This window comes from Primulina huaijiensis, chromosome 6 (genome assembly GCF_012295235.1).
Source record: "Primulina huaijiensis isolate GDHJ02 chromosome 6, ASM1229523v2, whole genome shotgun sequence".
Classification (NCBI taxonomy): Eukaryota; Viridiplantae; Streptophyta; class Magnoliopsida; order Lamiales; family Gesneriaceae; genus Primulina; species Primulina huaijiensis.
In genome coordinates, this window is record NC_133311.1 from 13,112,763 (window position 1) to 13,132,604 (window position 19,842).

At 34.4% G+C, this 19,842-nt stretch overlaps 1 protein-coding gene across 1 annotated transcript; it reads left to right on the forward strand.

Moving 5' to 3' along the window:
* The first annotated feature begins 11,523 nt into the window (after positions 1–11,523).
* On the forward strand, positions 11,524–14,762 carry LOC140979499 (uncharacterized). Its single transcript, XM_073444917.1, has 4 exons — positions 11,524–12,049; positions 12,283–12,767; positions 13,757–13,988; positions 14,091–14,762. The coding sequence occupies exons 2-4, from the start codon at positions 12,297–12,299 to the stop codon at positions 14,561–14,563; spliced, it is 1,176 nt and encodes a 391-aa protein (XP_073301018.1). The 5' UTR covers positions 11,524–12,049; positions 12,283–12,296; the 3' UTR covers positions 14,564–14,762.
* The last annotated feature ends 5,080 nt before the right edge of the window (positions 14,763–19,842 follow it).

A 19,842-nucleotide genomic window follows, 5' to 3' on the forward strand; every position in this document is an offset into this window, starting at 1 on the left:
TCATTTCGCTTCACGATCCTTTTGCAGTTGGGACTGCTAAAGTAATGGTAAGTCTGACAATATTATATTCCAAAAATAGTAATGATTCCAGTGTAAATAAATTTTATTTATTGCAAACACGTTTTTTGAGTGGTTGTGTCACATATATCCGGATTCACCATAGGCAGTGATGAGGTTTTAAGACAACGATGCCGTCAACAAGGTATATCTCTGGATTATGGCGTTTATGCATGCATGTGGATAGAGTGTCTTTGTTGTGATATGAACAAGATGTGAACATGGACACTTATCGAGCCCGTGTTGCCGCCACTATAATTTCTGATGGTAATGGACTACTGAAAAATACATTTTTTTAGTACAGAAGAGGTTAAAACTTGGGCTCCTTTTTGTGTTAATGTGAGGTTTTGTGTTGTTGCCTCTTTTGTACTGATGAAAAACATATGATGGTGAAAAGATAATAATTTTGGAACGATTATTTTCCATTACAAAAACTAGTAATCTAAAGACCAGGTCGACGTCCATGCGTGCATGTACTAGTTGTGCACTCATGTCCCCACTTTCTAAAATATTGGTACAAAGAAACACAAATACAGTACACTTTGTATATTATGGAGCACCTCAGTAACCAATTTGTGGTATCATTTGCCTAAAATTGAGCACCTCGTACACAAGGTCGACGTCCATGCGTGCATGTACTAGTTGTGCACCCACTTTCTAAAATATTGGTACAAAGAAACACAAATACAGTACACTTTGTATATTATCGAGCACCTCAGTAACAATTCGTGGTATCATTTGCCTAAAATTGGGCACCTCGTACACCATGTCGACGTCCATGCGCGCATGTACTAGTTGTACACCCATGTACTCACTTTCTAAAATATTGGTACAAAGAAACACAAATAGAATACACTTTGTATATTATGGAGCACCTCTGTAACCAATTCGTGGTATCATTTGCCTAAAATTGAGCACCTCATACACCAGGTCAACGTCCATGCGTGCATGTACTAGTTGTGCACCCATGTCCTCACTTTCTAAAATATTGCTACAAAGAAACACAAATACAGTACACTTTGTATACTATGGAGCACCTCAGTAACCAATTCATAGTATCATTTGCCTAAAATTGAGCACCTCGTACACCAGATCGACGTCCATGCGTGCATGTACTAGTTGTGCACCCATGTCCTCACTTTCTAAAATAATGCTACAAAGAAACACAAATACAGTACATTTTGTATACTATGGAGCACCTCAGTAACCAATTTGTAGTATCATTTGCCTAAAATTGAGCACCTCGTACATTAGGTCGACGTCCATGCGTGCATGTACTAGTTGTGCACCCATGTCCTCACTTTCTAAAATATTGGTACAAAGAAACACAAATACAGTACACTTTGTATATTATGGAGCACCTCAGTAACCAATTCTTGGTATCATTTGCCTAAAATTGAGCACCTCGTACACCATGTCGACGTCCATGCGTGCATGTACTAGTTGTGCTCCTCACTTTCTAAAATATTGCTACAAAGAAACACAAATACAGTACACTTTGTATATTATGGAGCACCTCAATAACTAATTCATGGTATCATTTGCCTAAAATTGAGCACCTCGTACACCATGTCGACTTGGTATAATGATCCATATTTATGTAACGTGAATGAATATGTTTATTGTGAATGAATGTTAGATAACATGAATCAAAATTTATGTAAAATGAATGATATGTTTATTATGAATCAATATTGTGTAACATGAATCTCTAATATGTGACATGATTCCATATGTTTATAACGAATCGATGTTAGGTAACATGAATCAATGTTAGTCAATATGTTTATTGTCAGTGAATGTTAGATAACATTAATCAACATTTATGTAACATGATTCGATATGTTTGTTGGGAATGAATGTTAGGTTACATAAAATCCAAAATACGGGACAATAAGACCTTTATGAAGCAATACAGTGACTATTATCTAGTACTAAATTATATAAATGGAGCACCACTCACGATGACTATGTCTACACGCTTTTTATGTGCTAAGTGTGCACCATATCTATCTATATTTGTAAAACAAAGGTACATAAAATCCAAAATACGGGACAATAAGACATCTATGAAGCACCACAGTGACTATTATCTAGTACTAAATTATAAAAATGGAGCAGCACTCACAATTACTATATCTACACGCTTTTTATGTGCTAAGTGTGCACCATATCTATATTTGTAAAAAAAGGTACATAAAATCTTAATTACAGGACAATAATTCCTTTATGAAGCACCACAGTGACTATTATCTAGTACTACATTTTAAAAATGGTGCACCATTCACAATGACATAATTACACATTTCACCATAGTGAAAAAAAACAAAAAAATCACCTTCATTCTACTATTTTGTCAGTGACAACAGCTGTACATAACTTTGACTCACGAATTTTGACTCTGAAACCACAACATTAATTTTCGGTTCGGTTTCCTTCTCAACTATCTTCACTTCACTTCTCATCCTTCTGTAAGAAGACACGACCTCCATTGTTGCTGAATGGAGTTCAAGGATGCACCCGAATGCCAATGTGGCTATGGAAAAATGAATTTACGAGAAGCTGGTCCACGAACTACCCGTCCGGGAAAGTATTACTACATTTGTCCTCGAGAGCTACAACACCCTAATCGGTTTTACTGGTGTGATGAATACCACAGCCAAGTACTTGAAGAAAATACATCAAAATCCAACATCAGTACACCTATGAAAACAACTTTCAACTACTCAAAATCTGCCTCTTCAACGACACATGGTTTGCCACCACATGATGATAACATTCTCTCTGATAAGAACGACAACATGGCCATCAATATGACAGGAATTTGTTGTTGTTTCGGTTGCACATGTTTTTTAATTGAAAGTTTGCTCATTGTAGCTCTTGTGTTTGTTTTAATGTCCAAGTGAAATGGTCATCATGAACAATGTGTGATTATGCTTTGCATGCTTCAATAATGTTTGTATTAATGTCTAGGTGAATTGCACAATATTTGTACCAGAAATTTTCCCATTGTGTACCATATTGATATATATATGATACTAGATTCAGCCAATTTTGTGCTATATTTTTTTTCCCATGTGATATAATCGGCCACAATGAATACAAATCAGAAAATGGACAACAAACCCTCAACCACATGTACCAGTAGGTGTCTAGAACACAATAACAAATGACATATTATAGGAGCATCCAAATTCCAACTTCATGAAATATTTGTACCAGAATTTTGCCCATTGTGTACCATATCGATATATATATATATATATATATATGATACTAGATTCATCCAATTTTGTGCTACATTTTTTCCCACGTGATATAATCGACCACAATGAATACAAACCAGAAAATGGACAACAAACCCTCAACTAAATGTACCAGTAGGTGTCCAGAAAGACATACACCAGTGGCAGAAAAATAATTCTGAAATAATATAGCATCTTACACCAGTGGCACAAAATCATTCTGAAACTGAACAACAAATTGTATACATTACAAAGACAACACTTGAAATGTTACAACAGAATTCAAATTCAAAAAATCATATAAAACCTAACAACTCAACACCAACAGTATGCAAAAACACTATAATCAACTCAAGGCTACACCGCCAATGCTGCCACTGGAACGAGTGTGTCTCCTCTTGCGCACGTCCAAAATTGAATCCATTGTTGTCTTTTTTCTGTAGAAATTAACAAAATTGTATCAACTTCAAGAAAATAACAAATGAAAATGAAATTAAAAATGGTCAATGAAAAGTGAACAAATTTCTACGAGCACCATTCAAAAAACCAAAAAGACGAAATAAGCTAGTTTATAACTTCTTTGCACCTTCTTCAGTTGTGTCCTCGTACGACAACGACTACACTTTGACAGACTTGATTGAATTTGGGATGGTATTCTTTGAGTCTTTCTACGCCCTGGCTGACTACGCACATCAGGAGCATTGATTACATATCCTTCATCGTCATTAAACTCATACATGTCAAATGTCGGCATGGGATTAATAATGCCCTTGTATGTTTGACGATATATATCATTTTTGAAAAATTTATCACAGAAGGCATATACCGACATTGACTTCGATGCTATGGCAGCACAAGCATGTTTGCAAGGGTGCATATTGATCTGCCAGGATCTACATGAACAACTCCATTCATTCAAATCAACAGCACATGTTTTATCACCATCAACTACTTCAAACTTCCAACCACATGAACGGTGCACTCTCAAGGTGCGAGATTCAATGTATGTTCTCATAAAAACATTCTCCTTTGCTGGGCTTAATTCTTTCACCATGCCGAATGTTGTTTCGGGTCGTCGGTGCATCATATTCATTATAGCACACGTATATGGTAAACCATAGAAACAACAGGAAGATAACGAACTGGTTTAACCCAATTATTCCAACATTCAGCGATGTTATTATTTATAACACCCCAACGATTTCCACGAAACAAAGCATTAGCCCAGCTTTCAGGCTCAGACTTCTGAATAAATGCTATTGCAAGTGGCATTGACACAAAGATATTATTTATGTGCTCTGAAAACTCATGTTGTGATGGGGCATAGGCAGGTTTTTTGAATACCGACGATCAATGTTTTTTGTAATGTAGAGGATAAATTCGCAACACCTGTAATGACCAAAAGACAATTAATAAAAAAATTTCTAATAACAGTACATACATTAAAACTATTTAATCATATAACACACACAAAAAAACATTAATTAACTACTAACCGTCTTCACAAAATTATCGACCAAGTGCCTCAAACAATACGCATGATGACTACCAGGATATAAAAGTTGGATAGCTTTGATAATCCCAGGATGTCTGTCTGAGAAAAAAGTGAATCTGTCAAATCCCATGGTATTAGGGCTGGGATCGGGTAGGGACCCGTACCGTAACCTCCAAACCCGATTCCCGTCCCGATAAGAATTGGGAATAAAAAAAGATTCCCGATCCCGTACCCGAAAAATATCGGGACCCGAATGTTCGGGATTGGGTCGGGAAAGGAGAACAAATCCCGATAAATATTCATTAAAGAATTCATTGAACATCATGACAATTTCAGAAGCTTACACAGAAACAACGTTGCAGTAAAATACAACACAACGTTCTCGAAAAATAAAATCTAAGCTAGAAGAAACATAAATCTGAATCGAGGAACTAATTAAAACTCTCTCCAATTATGACAACGAGGTGTTAGTGGCCCTTTTGTACATCTGTTGGCGAGAATGAGCTCACAACATACATTTCGATCACACCACTAGATATAGTTCCCTAATGGCCTTCCTCGCTGGCATCTGCAAGCAAATACAACATCAAAGCAATTATCACTATGTCTGCAAGATCATTTAACAAAAACACATCCATGAATACACACATCCAGTAAGTTTGCTTTGAGAAAGGGAAAATCACAATGAAACATCTCATATGACTAACTTAGGATATAAACTAATGAAATCACATGCATCTAAAAGTTGATGAAAGAAAATGACAAAATCAGAATTCAATTAAATAACATATGAGCAAACAGCATACACACTTTGAGTCTTTAGCATAAGGTTTTTAAAGTCAAGATGACTTCATAACATATCATGGCAATCTAAATATAAAAATATATCCAAGCAAAAAAAAAAAAATTAGATTCTTACCATTTATCCATTATTCTTCCACCACGAGACTTTTGGTGCTCACACTTGAGGGATGCATTACTTTGTTGTGTGCATGAGGGTACCTACAAACAACATATATTTTATAAACATAATCTAAAAATATAAAATATAAATATATATAAAAAAACAACCTTTTTTTAAAAAAGAAATATACAAGCACCTACTTACCATTACACAAAACTATAAATATATACCAAACATGAACTTACTTCGCTCCAACTTATTGAGCCACATTCTTCTCCATGAACATCAATGACTAAATAAAATAGATAATAAAATCATGTGAGCATTTTCACAATTACAAATAGGTGATCGATAATTGAACATAAAAATCCACCCAATAGTTGTCACTTCAATGACAAAGACTTTAAAACCAATGACGTGCTGTTTATTACGAGTTATTATAAATAAATTTAAGTAGATAAAAATCTATCATTTTATTTGATCTTAGGTTATGAAGAAAAAAATATTTAATGATGATAATAATAATAATAATAATAATAATAATAATAATAATAATAATAGAATGATAGGAAAGGAGTTTAAGTATTCATAAAAATTACTAAAAAATTAAATATTTACTTACTTGTGACCACTTCTTCACAATCTTTATAAAAATTTTATTCTTCTTCTGTCGGTTCTTTATATAAGTTAATTTCTTCACCTTTAAGCCAATCACTAGTGCACACAAGAGCTTCCACCATTTTGGGATGCAATGATGCCCTAAATGGATCCACGACCCTCCTCCCAAGGCTAAAAGCGTTCTCATTAGCAACAGTAGATGAAGGGATTGCAAAAATATCCTTGACAATTTTTGAAAATACTGGAAATCTTGTTGTATTCTCTTTCCACCACTCCAAAACATCAAAACTTGAGCTCCATTTCACAAAAGGGTGCGACAAGTACTTGTCCACTTCATTAGTTATCTCTTCTTGATTTTGAGATTTTCTTACTTGTGTCATTTTCAGATGATAGTTCAATTTAACGGGATCATTCTTATAAATTTCCATCAACTCTCTGTCAACATCACCATCATCAATCTCGTTAAAAGTATCAAAAGGTGAAATGCCTTTATATTAATGATACAAATCCATTAGACAATTCTTTAAACCATCAACAAATGATTGTATTTTAGCAGCATCCAATTTCATATCCCCCAAATGTATTGCAATCATTTGAAGTTTATAACGAGGATCTAGAATATGACCTAGGAAAATAAGCTTGTTCACCTTCTCAAGATCACCCCAATACTTCTTGAACTTACTTTCCATTCTCAAAGCTATTTCTTGCAATGAAGGATCTATGATGTCAAGCATTGTCTCGTTAATGACGGTCCCCATTGAAACTCTTTCCTCCCAAATCAAAGTTGATGTAGTTGTCTTGCTAGCACTAAATTGCAACGTAGTATCATAAAACCTCTTGAGAAAATTGACAAAGACTTGTGATTTTTCTCAATCCTTTTCGTTGGGAGGCCCCACTCTCTTTTTCTTCTCCGAGCCATCAATCTCTTGAAAATATTCAGCAAATTGTGCATTCTCTGTCATCCTTCCAAACACTTTCTTAAACTTGTATGCAACAGAAAGCATTTTATTGGTGGAATTCCACCTTGTAGGCACATCCATTGGAACGGTTGACATTTTATCCATCTTCAATAGGATAGCACACTCCCTAAATTTGTCCAACCTTGCCCCAGAAGAGTGAATATATTTCACTCGGTTTCTAATAGACTCAACTGACTCATTAAGAAACTTCAATCCACTCTTGACAATTAAATTTATAATATGACAACAGCATTTCAAATGCAAGTACTTACCATCAAATAACAGAGTGCCCATTTCCTTTAGTCTTTTTCCCATGTACTTCACTGCTTTATCATTCGTGCTAGCATTATCAACTGTTATAGTAAAAACTTTGTCTATCCCCCAATCACTCAAACATGTCTCTAAAACTTTTCCGATGTCATATCCTCTGTGAGAGGTGATCTTGGTGAAATTTATTATTCGCTTATGCAATTTCCAATCATCATCCAAGAAATGAGCAGTGATTACCATATAGTTGATATTTTGAATCGAGGTCCAAGTATCAGTCGTGATACTTACCCTTTGATCACATATGATACTCTTTTTCTTAGCCACTTCCACAGCATATAAATCCCACACAAGAGATGCAATTTTCTTTCTGTTAGGTATTTTGAATCGGGGTTGAGCCTCCTTCATCATCTCTATAAACCCTTCCCCTTCCACTACCCTAAACGGCATCTCATCTTTAACAACAAATGAAACAACCTTATCATCAAGCTTTTTTTGGCTAAAGATGTGGGGTGTCAAAGCATTATTCATGGACGATTGTGTTAAGATAGGTTGAGAAGAAGCCGAATTCACTACATTATAAGGATTTTTTTTGCATTTCTTCACATGCCCATCAATGCCATTATTCCCATGTTTTTGGCTATGGGCAGAACTTCAGTTTTGCAATAATTGCAGACAGCAACAATAGCAATGACCTCATTTTTGTCATTTTTTCTCACAATTTTCTTGGCATGTGACCACATATTCGCTACTTTTTTTCTTTTAGCTCCAACATCCACTACTTCTTCTTGGATTATAAGTGTTTTGGATGGAGATAATGTTTCAGGTTCAGTGGTAGAAGGAAGGCTACTACTTCCACTAGATGCATCCATGTTCACCTAATCAATAATCAATAATAAAAGAAAAAGATGAGTTGTCTATAAATGTATTCATAAGTTCTAGTGCATTAAAAAACAAATATTTGAACAAAGTAAACCAAACAAACAATTCAAATAATTCTAATGCAAAATTAGAAATAAATCATTCACAAGCTTCCCCGATTTCTACTAATCTCTAACTTAACAAAATTTCAATTAATATCACAATTCTAAATACACATCTATATAAAACACAAAATAGGCTCTGAAACCAACTCATCTTGAATGTTAAAAGAACAGAAAACCAAATCAGAAGCCTTATAATTTCTCAAGCTCTTAAGAATTAATCTTCACCTAAGAGAAAATCCATCACAACCAAAAGACATTCTGTCAAAGACTATTCAAGTAGAGTAAAAAAATACAGTCAAAATATGCTTAGGAATTTACGTAATTAGGGAAGTGACAATAATAATTTAAAGCAGCATGCAAAAAGAAATTGGTGCCCACACGAGTCAAAAACAATATCACAACATAGAGGCAAGTCAATAACTTAAGGCAAGTCTTTCTTCTATAATGTTTACCTTTTGTTATAATAAAATGTATCGAAATAAGCGTACTATACTTTTTAAACAACTATGATTGAGTTCCAAATAAATTCATTATCATTATTTAGGAACCCATGAGGTTCTTAAACAATACGTAAAAAAAGAAGAAGCTTGTACAGAAAGTGGGGATTTCCTATTCTTAACATTACCTCTTACTTCGTCAACGGCACCGCAACCTGAAAATAAACAACCGCACTCAACAATTGAATCCGTTCTCTTCAGTGGCAGAGCAAAAAAGCCGCAAGACCTAAGCTCTTCAAAAAATTTTAAGCCCATTTTCTTAATTAGGGTGAGAATATGTTTATTATATTTGTTAATTGGGCTACTGGGCTAAATTGCATTTGGACCAAATTTCATATATTAAAATAATTTGATTTTTTTGGGCCACCCGGGCTACAAACTCTCCCTCCGCCCTTGCTTGTTCAGATTTCCTATTTTTTTTAAAAAATCTAATAAAAATATTATTAATATATTCGGGTCGGGAATCCCGTCGGGTATATCTTATATTCCTGGAGTGGTCGGGAAAATTTCGGGTAGAGAAAATTTCGGGACGAGCCCGGGTCAGAAGTCGGGAAGGGTCGGGAATTTTCTGATTTTTGCCAGCCCTACATGGTATGATGCGTAAGTATGACACATCTCAAATGATAACAAAATTATTCCCAATTAGAATTATTCTCCGCATCTAATACAGAATATGCTACAGTGAAAAGATCGTCATTGGCATCCTTTGTCACATAAAGTAGCATACTTCCGTTGTATTTATTTTTTATGTGAGTGCCATCCAAAAATGTCAACGATCTACAACCAGTAGCAAAACCAACTGCACATGCATTAAAACATATGAATAATCATTTAAACTTATTATTTATCGGATCTATCTCACATTCAGCAACATTGCCAGGATTTGTTTCTCTAACGGCTTGGCAATACCATCTCAATCTATTGTAGCAGCCCTTTTCTGAACCGTGAATATCATGCATCGCTATTTCCTTGCCCTTCCACACCTTGCGATAACCTATCTCTACTCCATAGTCCCTATGTAAATCCCTCATCATTGAACAAGGACGATAAGAAGGTTCTCCCCTCAATTTATCCTTCAATACATTAGCAACCCAAGCTGTATCAGCTTTAGGATGACCTCTACTACGTAAATTATCCTCTCCACACGAGTGTTGTAAATTGCATTTTTTAATCCCAAATAGATTGTCTGCTTTATGTCGAGAAGCATAAATCCTCTATTTACAACTTTTTACTCTACAAATAGTGATAATCTTTTCTCGATCATTTTTTTTTATATAAATATGAACGTGTGGTAGCGATCGAATACTTTTTAATATAGGTTCTACATTCTGCAGCTTCCTTGAATATTTGCCCCTCGCCTCGGATGCAATGAAACCAAGCGTCAATGGAATTTTGTACGGGGGTCTTCGAGCTCGTTATCACTACTGGAATGTGTGTCATCTTCCTCAACCCTTACCAATATCATAACCATATATTCAGTAATAAATACGTAAAAACTAAGTTCTCTAATGGAAAATATTAGTACTACAATAGATACTGAAAATTTTGGCATCAGTTTATTTACTCAAATGGAAATAATGACACAAAATAGACTACTACTAGAATTAGTCTAACAAATACATAACACAAAACCACTGTATTCTTAATTTTCAGGATTATCACTAAAAAAAATGCAATATAAACACAAAAAACATACCAAAATAACATAACATACAAAGAATTAAATAACGTACCTCTCCACAGATTTTCCACCTCTAATCTTTTCTTTTTTCTCTGCTAACAGTTCAATCACTGTAAGCTTCATACACATATGAAGATGGATCATATTAAGCACATCATCATCATCGTTCAACGTCACGTACATCTTATGTTGGGGAGCTAGGTATTGCAGAGTAATAGATTGAGGATTAATCTCCTAGTATTTTTCCCCAAGACTAGCAAAAATATCAAACAAACTACACCCACTGAAATCGAAATCACAAAGAGTTGGTTATTGAACTTGCAGGCACCAAGAAACGCAAGATTCGATGATGACCCAACTCCAGCAAATTCCATTATACAAAAAATTAAAGGACAAAAGTGACGAGAGATTGCAGACAACGAAGGAAAATTGGGTGCAACGTTTAATCTTGTTTAGTCGTTGAAAGGATTTGGCCACAATTTTTTCCTAAGATTTTCATCGGCAGTGGGAAAATAGGAGTGTTTAAGGGTTGAGGATAATGAGAGCAGATCCATTTGGGTTTCTGGGGAATGATTTTCATTTTTTACACATGCCCATATAAGGGTATTTTCGGGTTTTAGAAAAATAATAAATACATCATTGTAACTTGTTATCAAGTAGGGATTTAAACACATAATGAAAGATGTCAAGAAGTTTAAACATATTATACTGACATAAGGAGTGGAAGCATATTTGGGTTTGATTTTAAGTATTTATGAGCAATTTACCGTTAAAATAAATCAGATCGTCGCTTTTACTCCAAATATTAGTCAATTTATACACACTATATACGAAAACCCACACGAACACACACTACACCACGAAACACACACTTGGAAGTTGAAGCCCTAATTGAAAACCTAAGCCCCAATTCGATTTTGACCTCGTCTCCACGAAATTGAAGCCATCGCCAATCCTCCACCTCCGGAAAGAGCTTTACTTACCTCTATTGAGGCTACACATATTCTGTAGCCTTCGATTTTTGTTATATCCTAACAAACAGCTCTCTTGAGGTTACACATTCTGTTGCCTTCAATTTTTGTTGAATCCGCTGTTTCTGACCGCGAATTCCGTCCTTCTCGCTGTTTATTAGCTAGTTTCCGGACATGGGTATGTAATATTCGATCTGGGGAAGAGTTCGGAGCGATCCCGACCAGTTTTAGCCGCGTACCGTCACTCCTCCGCCGTCCCCTGCGCGATTTGTGCGCAATGCTGCTTTGGTTCCGACCTTAGCTTCGATTTTTGAGGATTTTTAAGCTCGGTTTCCAGCCCCTTTTCTCTATTTTACAGGCTGCCTTCGAGTGAGAAATTTTCCCCTTCGACTTTACTGAATATAACTTGTGACCCTGCACTTATTTTGATTCAGTGGTTAAACTATGTTTCACATACTTCTATGATTAATGGAGATTTTTTTACCTCTCTCTCTTCTTGTCTTTCTTGTTCTTGAAAGCTCTTGAATTAGTGCATTTTGTAGTGCATTTATGGTATTGACATCTGCCTTATGATTGCCTATGTGTCAAAATCTTTTGGGCAGATTAATCAACTAGTATGGATGACTTAGACAATGAATTGGATGAGCTGGAATTAGTTGCAGCAGCTGCAGGTTATCACTACTATAATGGTATTACAAGGCAGCCTGCTCGTGTCATGTCGCCGAAAGGATCTGGTTTCATGACCGAGGCGCTCAATGGTCATGATGATTTATTTCGAGAAATGTTCAGGATGGACAAACATGTATTTCATAAGTTGAGTGATACTCTTCGGCAGAGAGGCATGCTACGTGACACAGTAGGTGTCATGATAGAAGAGCAGTTAGCTATTTTTTTGAATGTTGTTGGCCACAATGAACGTAATAGAGTAATACAAGAACGGTTCCAGCATTCAGGGGAAACAATAAGTAGGCATTTCAATAATGTATTAAAGGCAATTAAGTCACTGTCGCGGGAGTTTCTTCGGCCGCCTCCTCTCACAACCCCGTCGGAGATCCACAAAAGCAATAGATTCTACCCATACTTTGAGGTAAATAGCTGAATGTCTGTACTTTTCATGCTGTAAGTTTTGGAATATTACTATAATAATGCCATGTCTTACTCTTGTTTCTGTAGACTTGTTCATACTCAAGTTTTGATAGCCAATGCATTGAAACTCGTCCAATATTTGTCAATATTTTCATGCATAAGAGAATATATTGTGAGGGCTTTCTAAAATTCCATATAAAAATTGAAACTCTAGTATGAAATATTTTCTAATAAAAAATAATAAAGTAAGTTGTGATAAAAATGAAAACTCTAGTTTGAAAGTATTTTCGAATCAAAATTAATGAAGTTGTAATGCATTAAGTAAAGATATACAGCATTTTGTTCTTTTATCGATAAAAATTTGGCAGTTTATCTTGCCTAATTAAATACTTTTATATTTTATATATGCAGTTTTAGAAACATCATTTTCTGTCTTCTTTCGACTTCAGTCGTATTTGTTTTCTACATAGGTAACTAAAACATCCGTCAGTAACACTTAAGAACTACATCTGTTTGTTTGTTCAAAAAAATTTTTTCCCATTATAAATAGAAGTATATTGAATAATATTGTTAAACAACTTTTAATATAATTCTATAAACTATTTTTACATTACTGTAGACTTGCAATAATGTTTTACCATAAATGTTTAGTTACACATAAAATGATTGTTTTTACTTATATTTAACACATTATGGGCCAAAAAAAGTTTTTAATAGTTGAGTTTTATTATTATTTTTTGGATGCAATTTTTATTTGGTGCGGTGGTGTTTTTTCTAGTATAGGAAAAATATTTAAAAGTTAAATATAAACTTTCACCAGTTGTATGTTTGACAAAGTTATGCAATTGATGTACCATACAAATCATTAATGAAAACGCTTGTACCAATTTGAAATTTTTGAGTACTAATTTGATCTGAATTAAAAATCTGAGTATGAGAATGCACTTTTTTTTTTTCGTAATGTATTGGTGCATGATTTATTGCATTTAGGACTGCATTGGAATCATAGATGGCTTGCATATTCCTGCACATGTTCCTGCAAAGGATCAATCTAGATTTCGCAATAGGAAAGGCGTTTTATCACAAAATGTCTTGGCAGCATGCACATTTGACCTCCAGTTCATATTTGTGTATCCTGGGTGGGAAGGCTCGGCAGCAGATTCACGTGTTTTAAGAGCTGTCCTGAATGACCCCGATCAGAACTTCCCTCAAGTTCCTGGAGGTGGATTTCGAACCGAGAGACTGTTAAACTTTTTATATGCCATGTTTCTTTCGATTTCTTTTTGGCATTGTCATAGATTTATGCTGACGCATTAAATGGCAGGGAAATATTATCTAGTTGACCAGGGCTATGAAAATGTTGACGGATTTATAGCTCCTTATGAAGGAGTACGGTATCAACTCAATGAATATAGAGGTGCTAATCTTTTACCTCGAAATGCAAAGGAACTATTTAATCACCGTCACTCATATTTAAGCAATGCCATCCGGAAGGCTTTCAACGTTTTGAAAGCAAGGTTTCCAATCCTCAAACTTGCTCCTCAGTATGCTTTTCACACACAGAGGGATATCGTTATCGCTGCATGTGTAATACACAATCATATTCGACAAGAGGAAAAACACGACTGGTTGTTTAATAACATCGAAGTTGAGATGACAGACGAGTCTCCTGGTCTTGATGAGCAGCATGATCTGCAATCAGCTTTTTCGGTTCACGAACAGATCGCATCCACAAGAAGAGACTCTATTGCTGCAGTTATGTGGAATGATTTTATGAACAAATGGGATGAATGGTAATCTAACATATCTATGTTAGTGCAGGCTAATTAGTTTCGGTTTTTTTTTATCTTTTCTTAGGTTTGGTGGCACCTTTTCTTTTATATGTTATGCAGCAGCAACTTCAACAACAATTAGTTTATGATGCTGATTTTACTTATTTATGAAAGCTAAAATTTTGTATACAAGAGGTTTCTGTTTATAGTAATCGTATTCAGATCAGGATGGTTCTTGCTTTTTGATTTGTTCTCAAATTAAGGGGAGAAGAATATTGTCTTTACGATTGATACAATATTACGACTCGTCTACGTCTCGTTTAACTTGTAATTTATCAGTCAAATTGGGCGGATCGAAAAGAAACTAGTTGGAATATTAGAACTCTAGATTGAACTCAACCAAGCAATAAAATATGAGCTCGAACATGACTTGTAAGTGTTCCGAGTTCTTTAAATTTATATAAAATATATTTATTTCTACTATAAATATACAAGTTTGGATTGTGAATTTCCATGGATCTTGGGTTGATGCACAAAGATCAGGTCTTTTTCCTTCCATATTTATGCGGTTTGTTTCATGAAAATCTTTCATTTTTGTTATTTCGTTGCTTTCGCAGGTACACAAACGTCTACGTCCTCAGGTTTGCGCAACAGCTTTTATTTGTTATTATTATTAATTTTTTACGTTTTGTTTGTTTTTTCTTCTTGCTTGTATTTGTTTTCCGCAATCAAATTGTGACGTTTGCGATCTGTTTTTGTTTTTCCGCAATCCAATTGTGAATTCATGTTGATATTCATATTACACTTGGGTTTGTGTGTGTCATTTCCATACCTTCGTATATTTTTTACGCTTGATTTTGTCTCACCTTGGTTAGTGGCGCTGTCAAGTATGGATATCGGGCCATTAGCCCTTAGGTCACTGTCCCAAAGTTTCATCTAAGAATTAACTTTATCAAGGTCCATTAATTTTTCAATGAACTTTCCATATATTATTAAATAAATATCTTTCATTAGATGCACGATCGGGGTTTTAAAAAAAAATAATGCTACATGTACAACCAAATTCATACAACAATTCTTACAACACAAAAAATTCAATACAAAAATTTCATTTATCAAAATCTCACGATAAATTCAATACAAAATCTCACGAAATAATAACAAAATCTCACGATATACTAACACGATATTATTGTTGTACATATCGTTGTACGATATTTTGGTTGTACCTCTAGCATCATTCTTAAAAAAACTAAGTTTATAATACGAAGATCCGTCGATTTTGATTATTTAGAGAACCAAAACTAAAAATATCTCTATTTGGAGGTCCATGTTTGCAATTTTCCTATCATAATAATTAAAAGGCATGCATTTATCCATTCAAAAACATGTGTATAGATAAAGGATTTGAATTGTTAATATTAAGTGAATAAATAATGTTTTATGGAAAGATGTTCAAATTTTGCTCAACCAATTAAGGCAAAAATCTTTTATCTATGGAGGTAGGAAGAAGTTACATGCATCAATTTACATGTATCATATCAGTGAGACATTTTATAAAACTACTAACTTCTAATGGAAACTAACATAGGATTAAACCTGTTCCAGAGTTCCATCGGCCATCCACTCAATCTCCGCCACCGCCACCGCCTCCGTCAACTTCATCTCGACCACTGAGAACAGAAACTCCAGTTACGGCAGCAACACCAGTAATTGCTCCAAGAATAACCATTCAACGTCGCGATTCTACCACCGCGAAGGAGAGGAGGAGACGGTACTTGATCTATCGGCCGGCCAGTATTTTCTTCTTGAACGCAACTATATATATATGTAGAATATAAAAAATCCAAAACAGGACTGCTGCGAACACAAAACTTGCACCAACAAGCGCAATTATATGTGTTTTCATGGTGTTCAATGTACGTTCGAATATACGTTTGCCACAAACAAAGCCTGTATATATATTGATAATATTGGCGTACGCCATGGGAATTGCCGTACCGAGAATTAATCAATTAATTTTTGCAGCCGATTATATTTTTTGTATAATTTTTATTTGAAATGTTCATATATAAGAACAAGTTTAATTCCTTTGTTGATTATGTCGATAAAATGTTGACTAGACGCCATGACGACGTAAATCGGCTTTTCGTAGTGCGTAAATCGACTTTTTGCGGCACGCATTGGAAACTGCACAATTAAAAAATGTTAAAAGTTATAGGTCATTGATAGCGTGCAATACACGTCATGGAAAAAAAATTAACAACACATAGATCTACGCTGCGGAAAATAATTAAGAAAAATTATATTATTATTATTAGACAAGTTACAATATATAATTCGTTATTGTTGTTTATTGGCTATTTCGAAAAATTATATTATTATTATTATTATTATTAGACAAGTTACAATAAAAATAGCTCCTTTTCCTCTCTTAGACGTGCCGACAAGTAACAATGAGCTAGTACCACTTGAGATCAAAGGACAAAGATTATATTCGTCTTATTTTTTTTAAAAAAAAATTCATGTTAAAAAAATTAATGATAACTCAATTTTTTTAAAATTTTAAAATACTAACAAAATGTTTACCATGATATAAAATCTTTTGAAATCTTGAATGATTGATTTTAATATTTAGAGATTCCGTAGTTTTTAATGTCGGACTATCACTTCTTTAAATACTTGAAAATCCAAACATTAATAAATTTGAAAACATATCTTTCTTTTTTTTTTTTTTACAACCAACCAATTTAAATATAGAGAATGTCATGTGAATTTTATCTTATTTTAATTTCAAAATCAATTTGCAACAATAAATGCTAATGAATATAACAAAATACACCACAAGTAAAATTATAAAACGTGATATGAATTATGGAAATGGCATAAACCTTCCTACAAATACTTAAAAATGTGGCGGTTTTTGGCAAAAGTTGAAATAACAAAGCCAAAGCAAGTCAAAATTGGACAAAAAACGGTCGACCACATATTCATTGGATATGCTCATAACAGTAGTGTCTATAGATTAATAGTGCACAAATCAAAAAAATTCTGACATGAGTATAGGCATGACAATTAAGTCAAGAAATGCCATATTTTTTGAAAATTTCTTGACTTGCAAAGTGAGCCAAGAAGAAGTTTCTAGAAAAAGAAACATAGAGATGGTAGGTGAAGGTTATGATCCTAATAATGAACCATCACAAGATAAAATGCTAAAACAATTGAAGGCTCTTCTAAAGAAGAAGAACTAAGGCAAAGTAAAATGGCTAGAACCTTGAAGTCTTTTGGTCTATATTTCCATAATTACATGATGGAAAATGAACCAAAGAACTTACAAGGTGCATTGTCTAGCCATGAAGCTCCATACTGGTCAACACATAAATGGATTCTACATTGTAAAACCATATATGAGAACTAGTGGATCTTCCACCAGGTACCAAACCATTGGGATGCAAATGAGTTATGAAAAGAAAGTATAAAGTAGATGGAACAATAGAAAAATATAAGGCTATATTTGTGGATAAAGGCTATAGACAGAAGGAAGGCCTTGATTTCTTTGATACATATTCATCATTGTCAAGAATAACTTCTATTCATGTACTCATTTCAATTGCATCTTTTCATAACCTTGAGATACAACAAACGGATGTCAAAACACATTCTTGAATGGTGGACTTGATGAAGAATATATATGGAACAACACAAAGTTTATATTGTTCAGGGTTGAGAAAGAAACGTATGCCGAGTTATTAAGTCTTATATGGATTTAAACTAGAGCCCAAGCAGTGGCATGAAAAATTTGACAAAGTGATGTTGTCAAATAACTTTAAGATTAATGAGTGCAATAAATGTTTTTACATTAAATACATTTGAGAATCTTATGTACTTGTATGTCTATATATAGATGACATGCTTTGATGGGAATCCGGTTACCAAAGAAAAGCAAACGCGAACTAGAATCAGTTGCGTCCTCGATTCAATGAACAACATGATTTATTTAACCCCTGATCTCTAATCTTTGAAAACAAGTAACGTGTATTCGCCTTTATATCACGCGGTTTAGTAACAAATAACATAGATAAAACAATCGAACTCAAACGAACATTCAAAGAACTCGTATTTAACAATCTAAGTAAAGAAAAATCGATAAACACCACAAAGTATTAAACTTTGATAAGTTTGATTTGATAAAACACACAAAAGTATGAACAAAGTCGAAGCTTTCTTGTTGAAAGAAAAACGCACAAATTCATTCAATAATGATGAATTATCTATCCCATCATGTTTTTACAACTTTTTAAATATTAAATGGTAAAAATACAACAAAAATCATAAGTTAGGGTTTACATGTTGAAATTTGCACTGTGGCACACAGGGACAGGTATTTCTGGTTACTAAAGCGCGCTGTTCTTACACAGAGGCACACTAGGGCGGGGATTTCGTCTGCTGGGCATGCCTGGAGTGCTTGGGAGGGTAAAATTCTCCGTTGGGGCTTGCTATCCTCGGCCTGGAGCACTGGGGCGTATGTTTCTGGGCACATCCTGGCTGCCTTCAAGGGTCATTTTGCTCTCGAATGTTTTGTTCCTCGACACGTCTTCATGAAACACTTCATTGAACTCCTTCGATCGTTTGAATGTGATTGATTCTTTACATTTAATCATCATCAAGCTTGTACGATCGAGACAACATAGCTGTTTTTATCTCTTCTGAAAATTTAGCACGTCATGCCCTGGCAGATTAATATCATACTCCCCTTCTTCGAAAAGATTTGTCCTCAAATATTCGCTACTACACAAAAACGAAGCAAGTTAGTAATAAAAAGAATTATATTATCAACATATTTACCTGTCAATTCTAGTATGTAGGCTCTGCCATTCGCATGTCCTATCACTGTTTGGAATCACAACTCCATGGTTTCCTTCTCCATGTAATCATCAATTGCATAAGACACCAAATAACAAGTGACACGAAATGATAATAATATAACATCTCATTAAGCATCAAGAAAACTAACTTCTTCCCCTTCTTAGACCTAGTTTACACCAAAATATAATCCATACAAGTGTACGACCATAACTTACTAGAATAAGATTTAGCTCATGCAATACATGATAATCAAGCCTAGCAACCCTGTTCCTATGTGCACTGCACTTATCACAATCACACTCAACATATCTCTTCATATGCAACCAACACATTTAATCATGCATTATATCAATGATAAAATCACAACAATATGCCTTACTATCAACTAGCTCATGCAATGAATATAGATCGACAATTTCATACGCTTTAAACAAATAT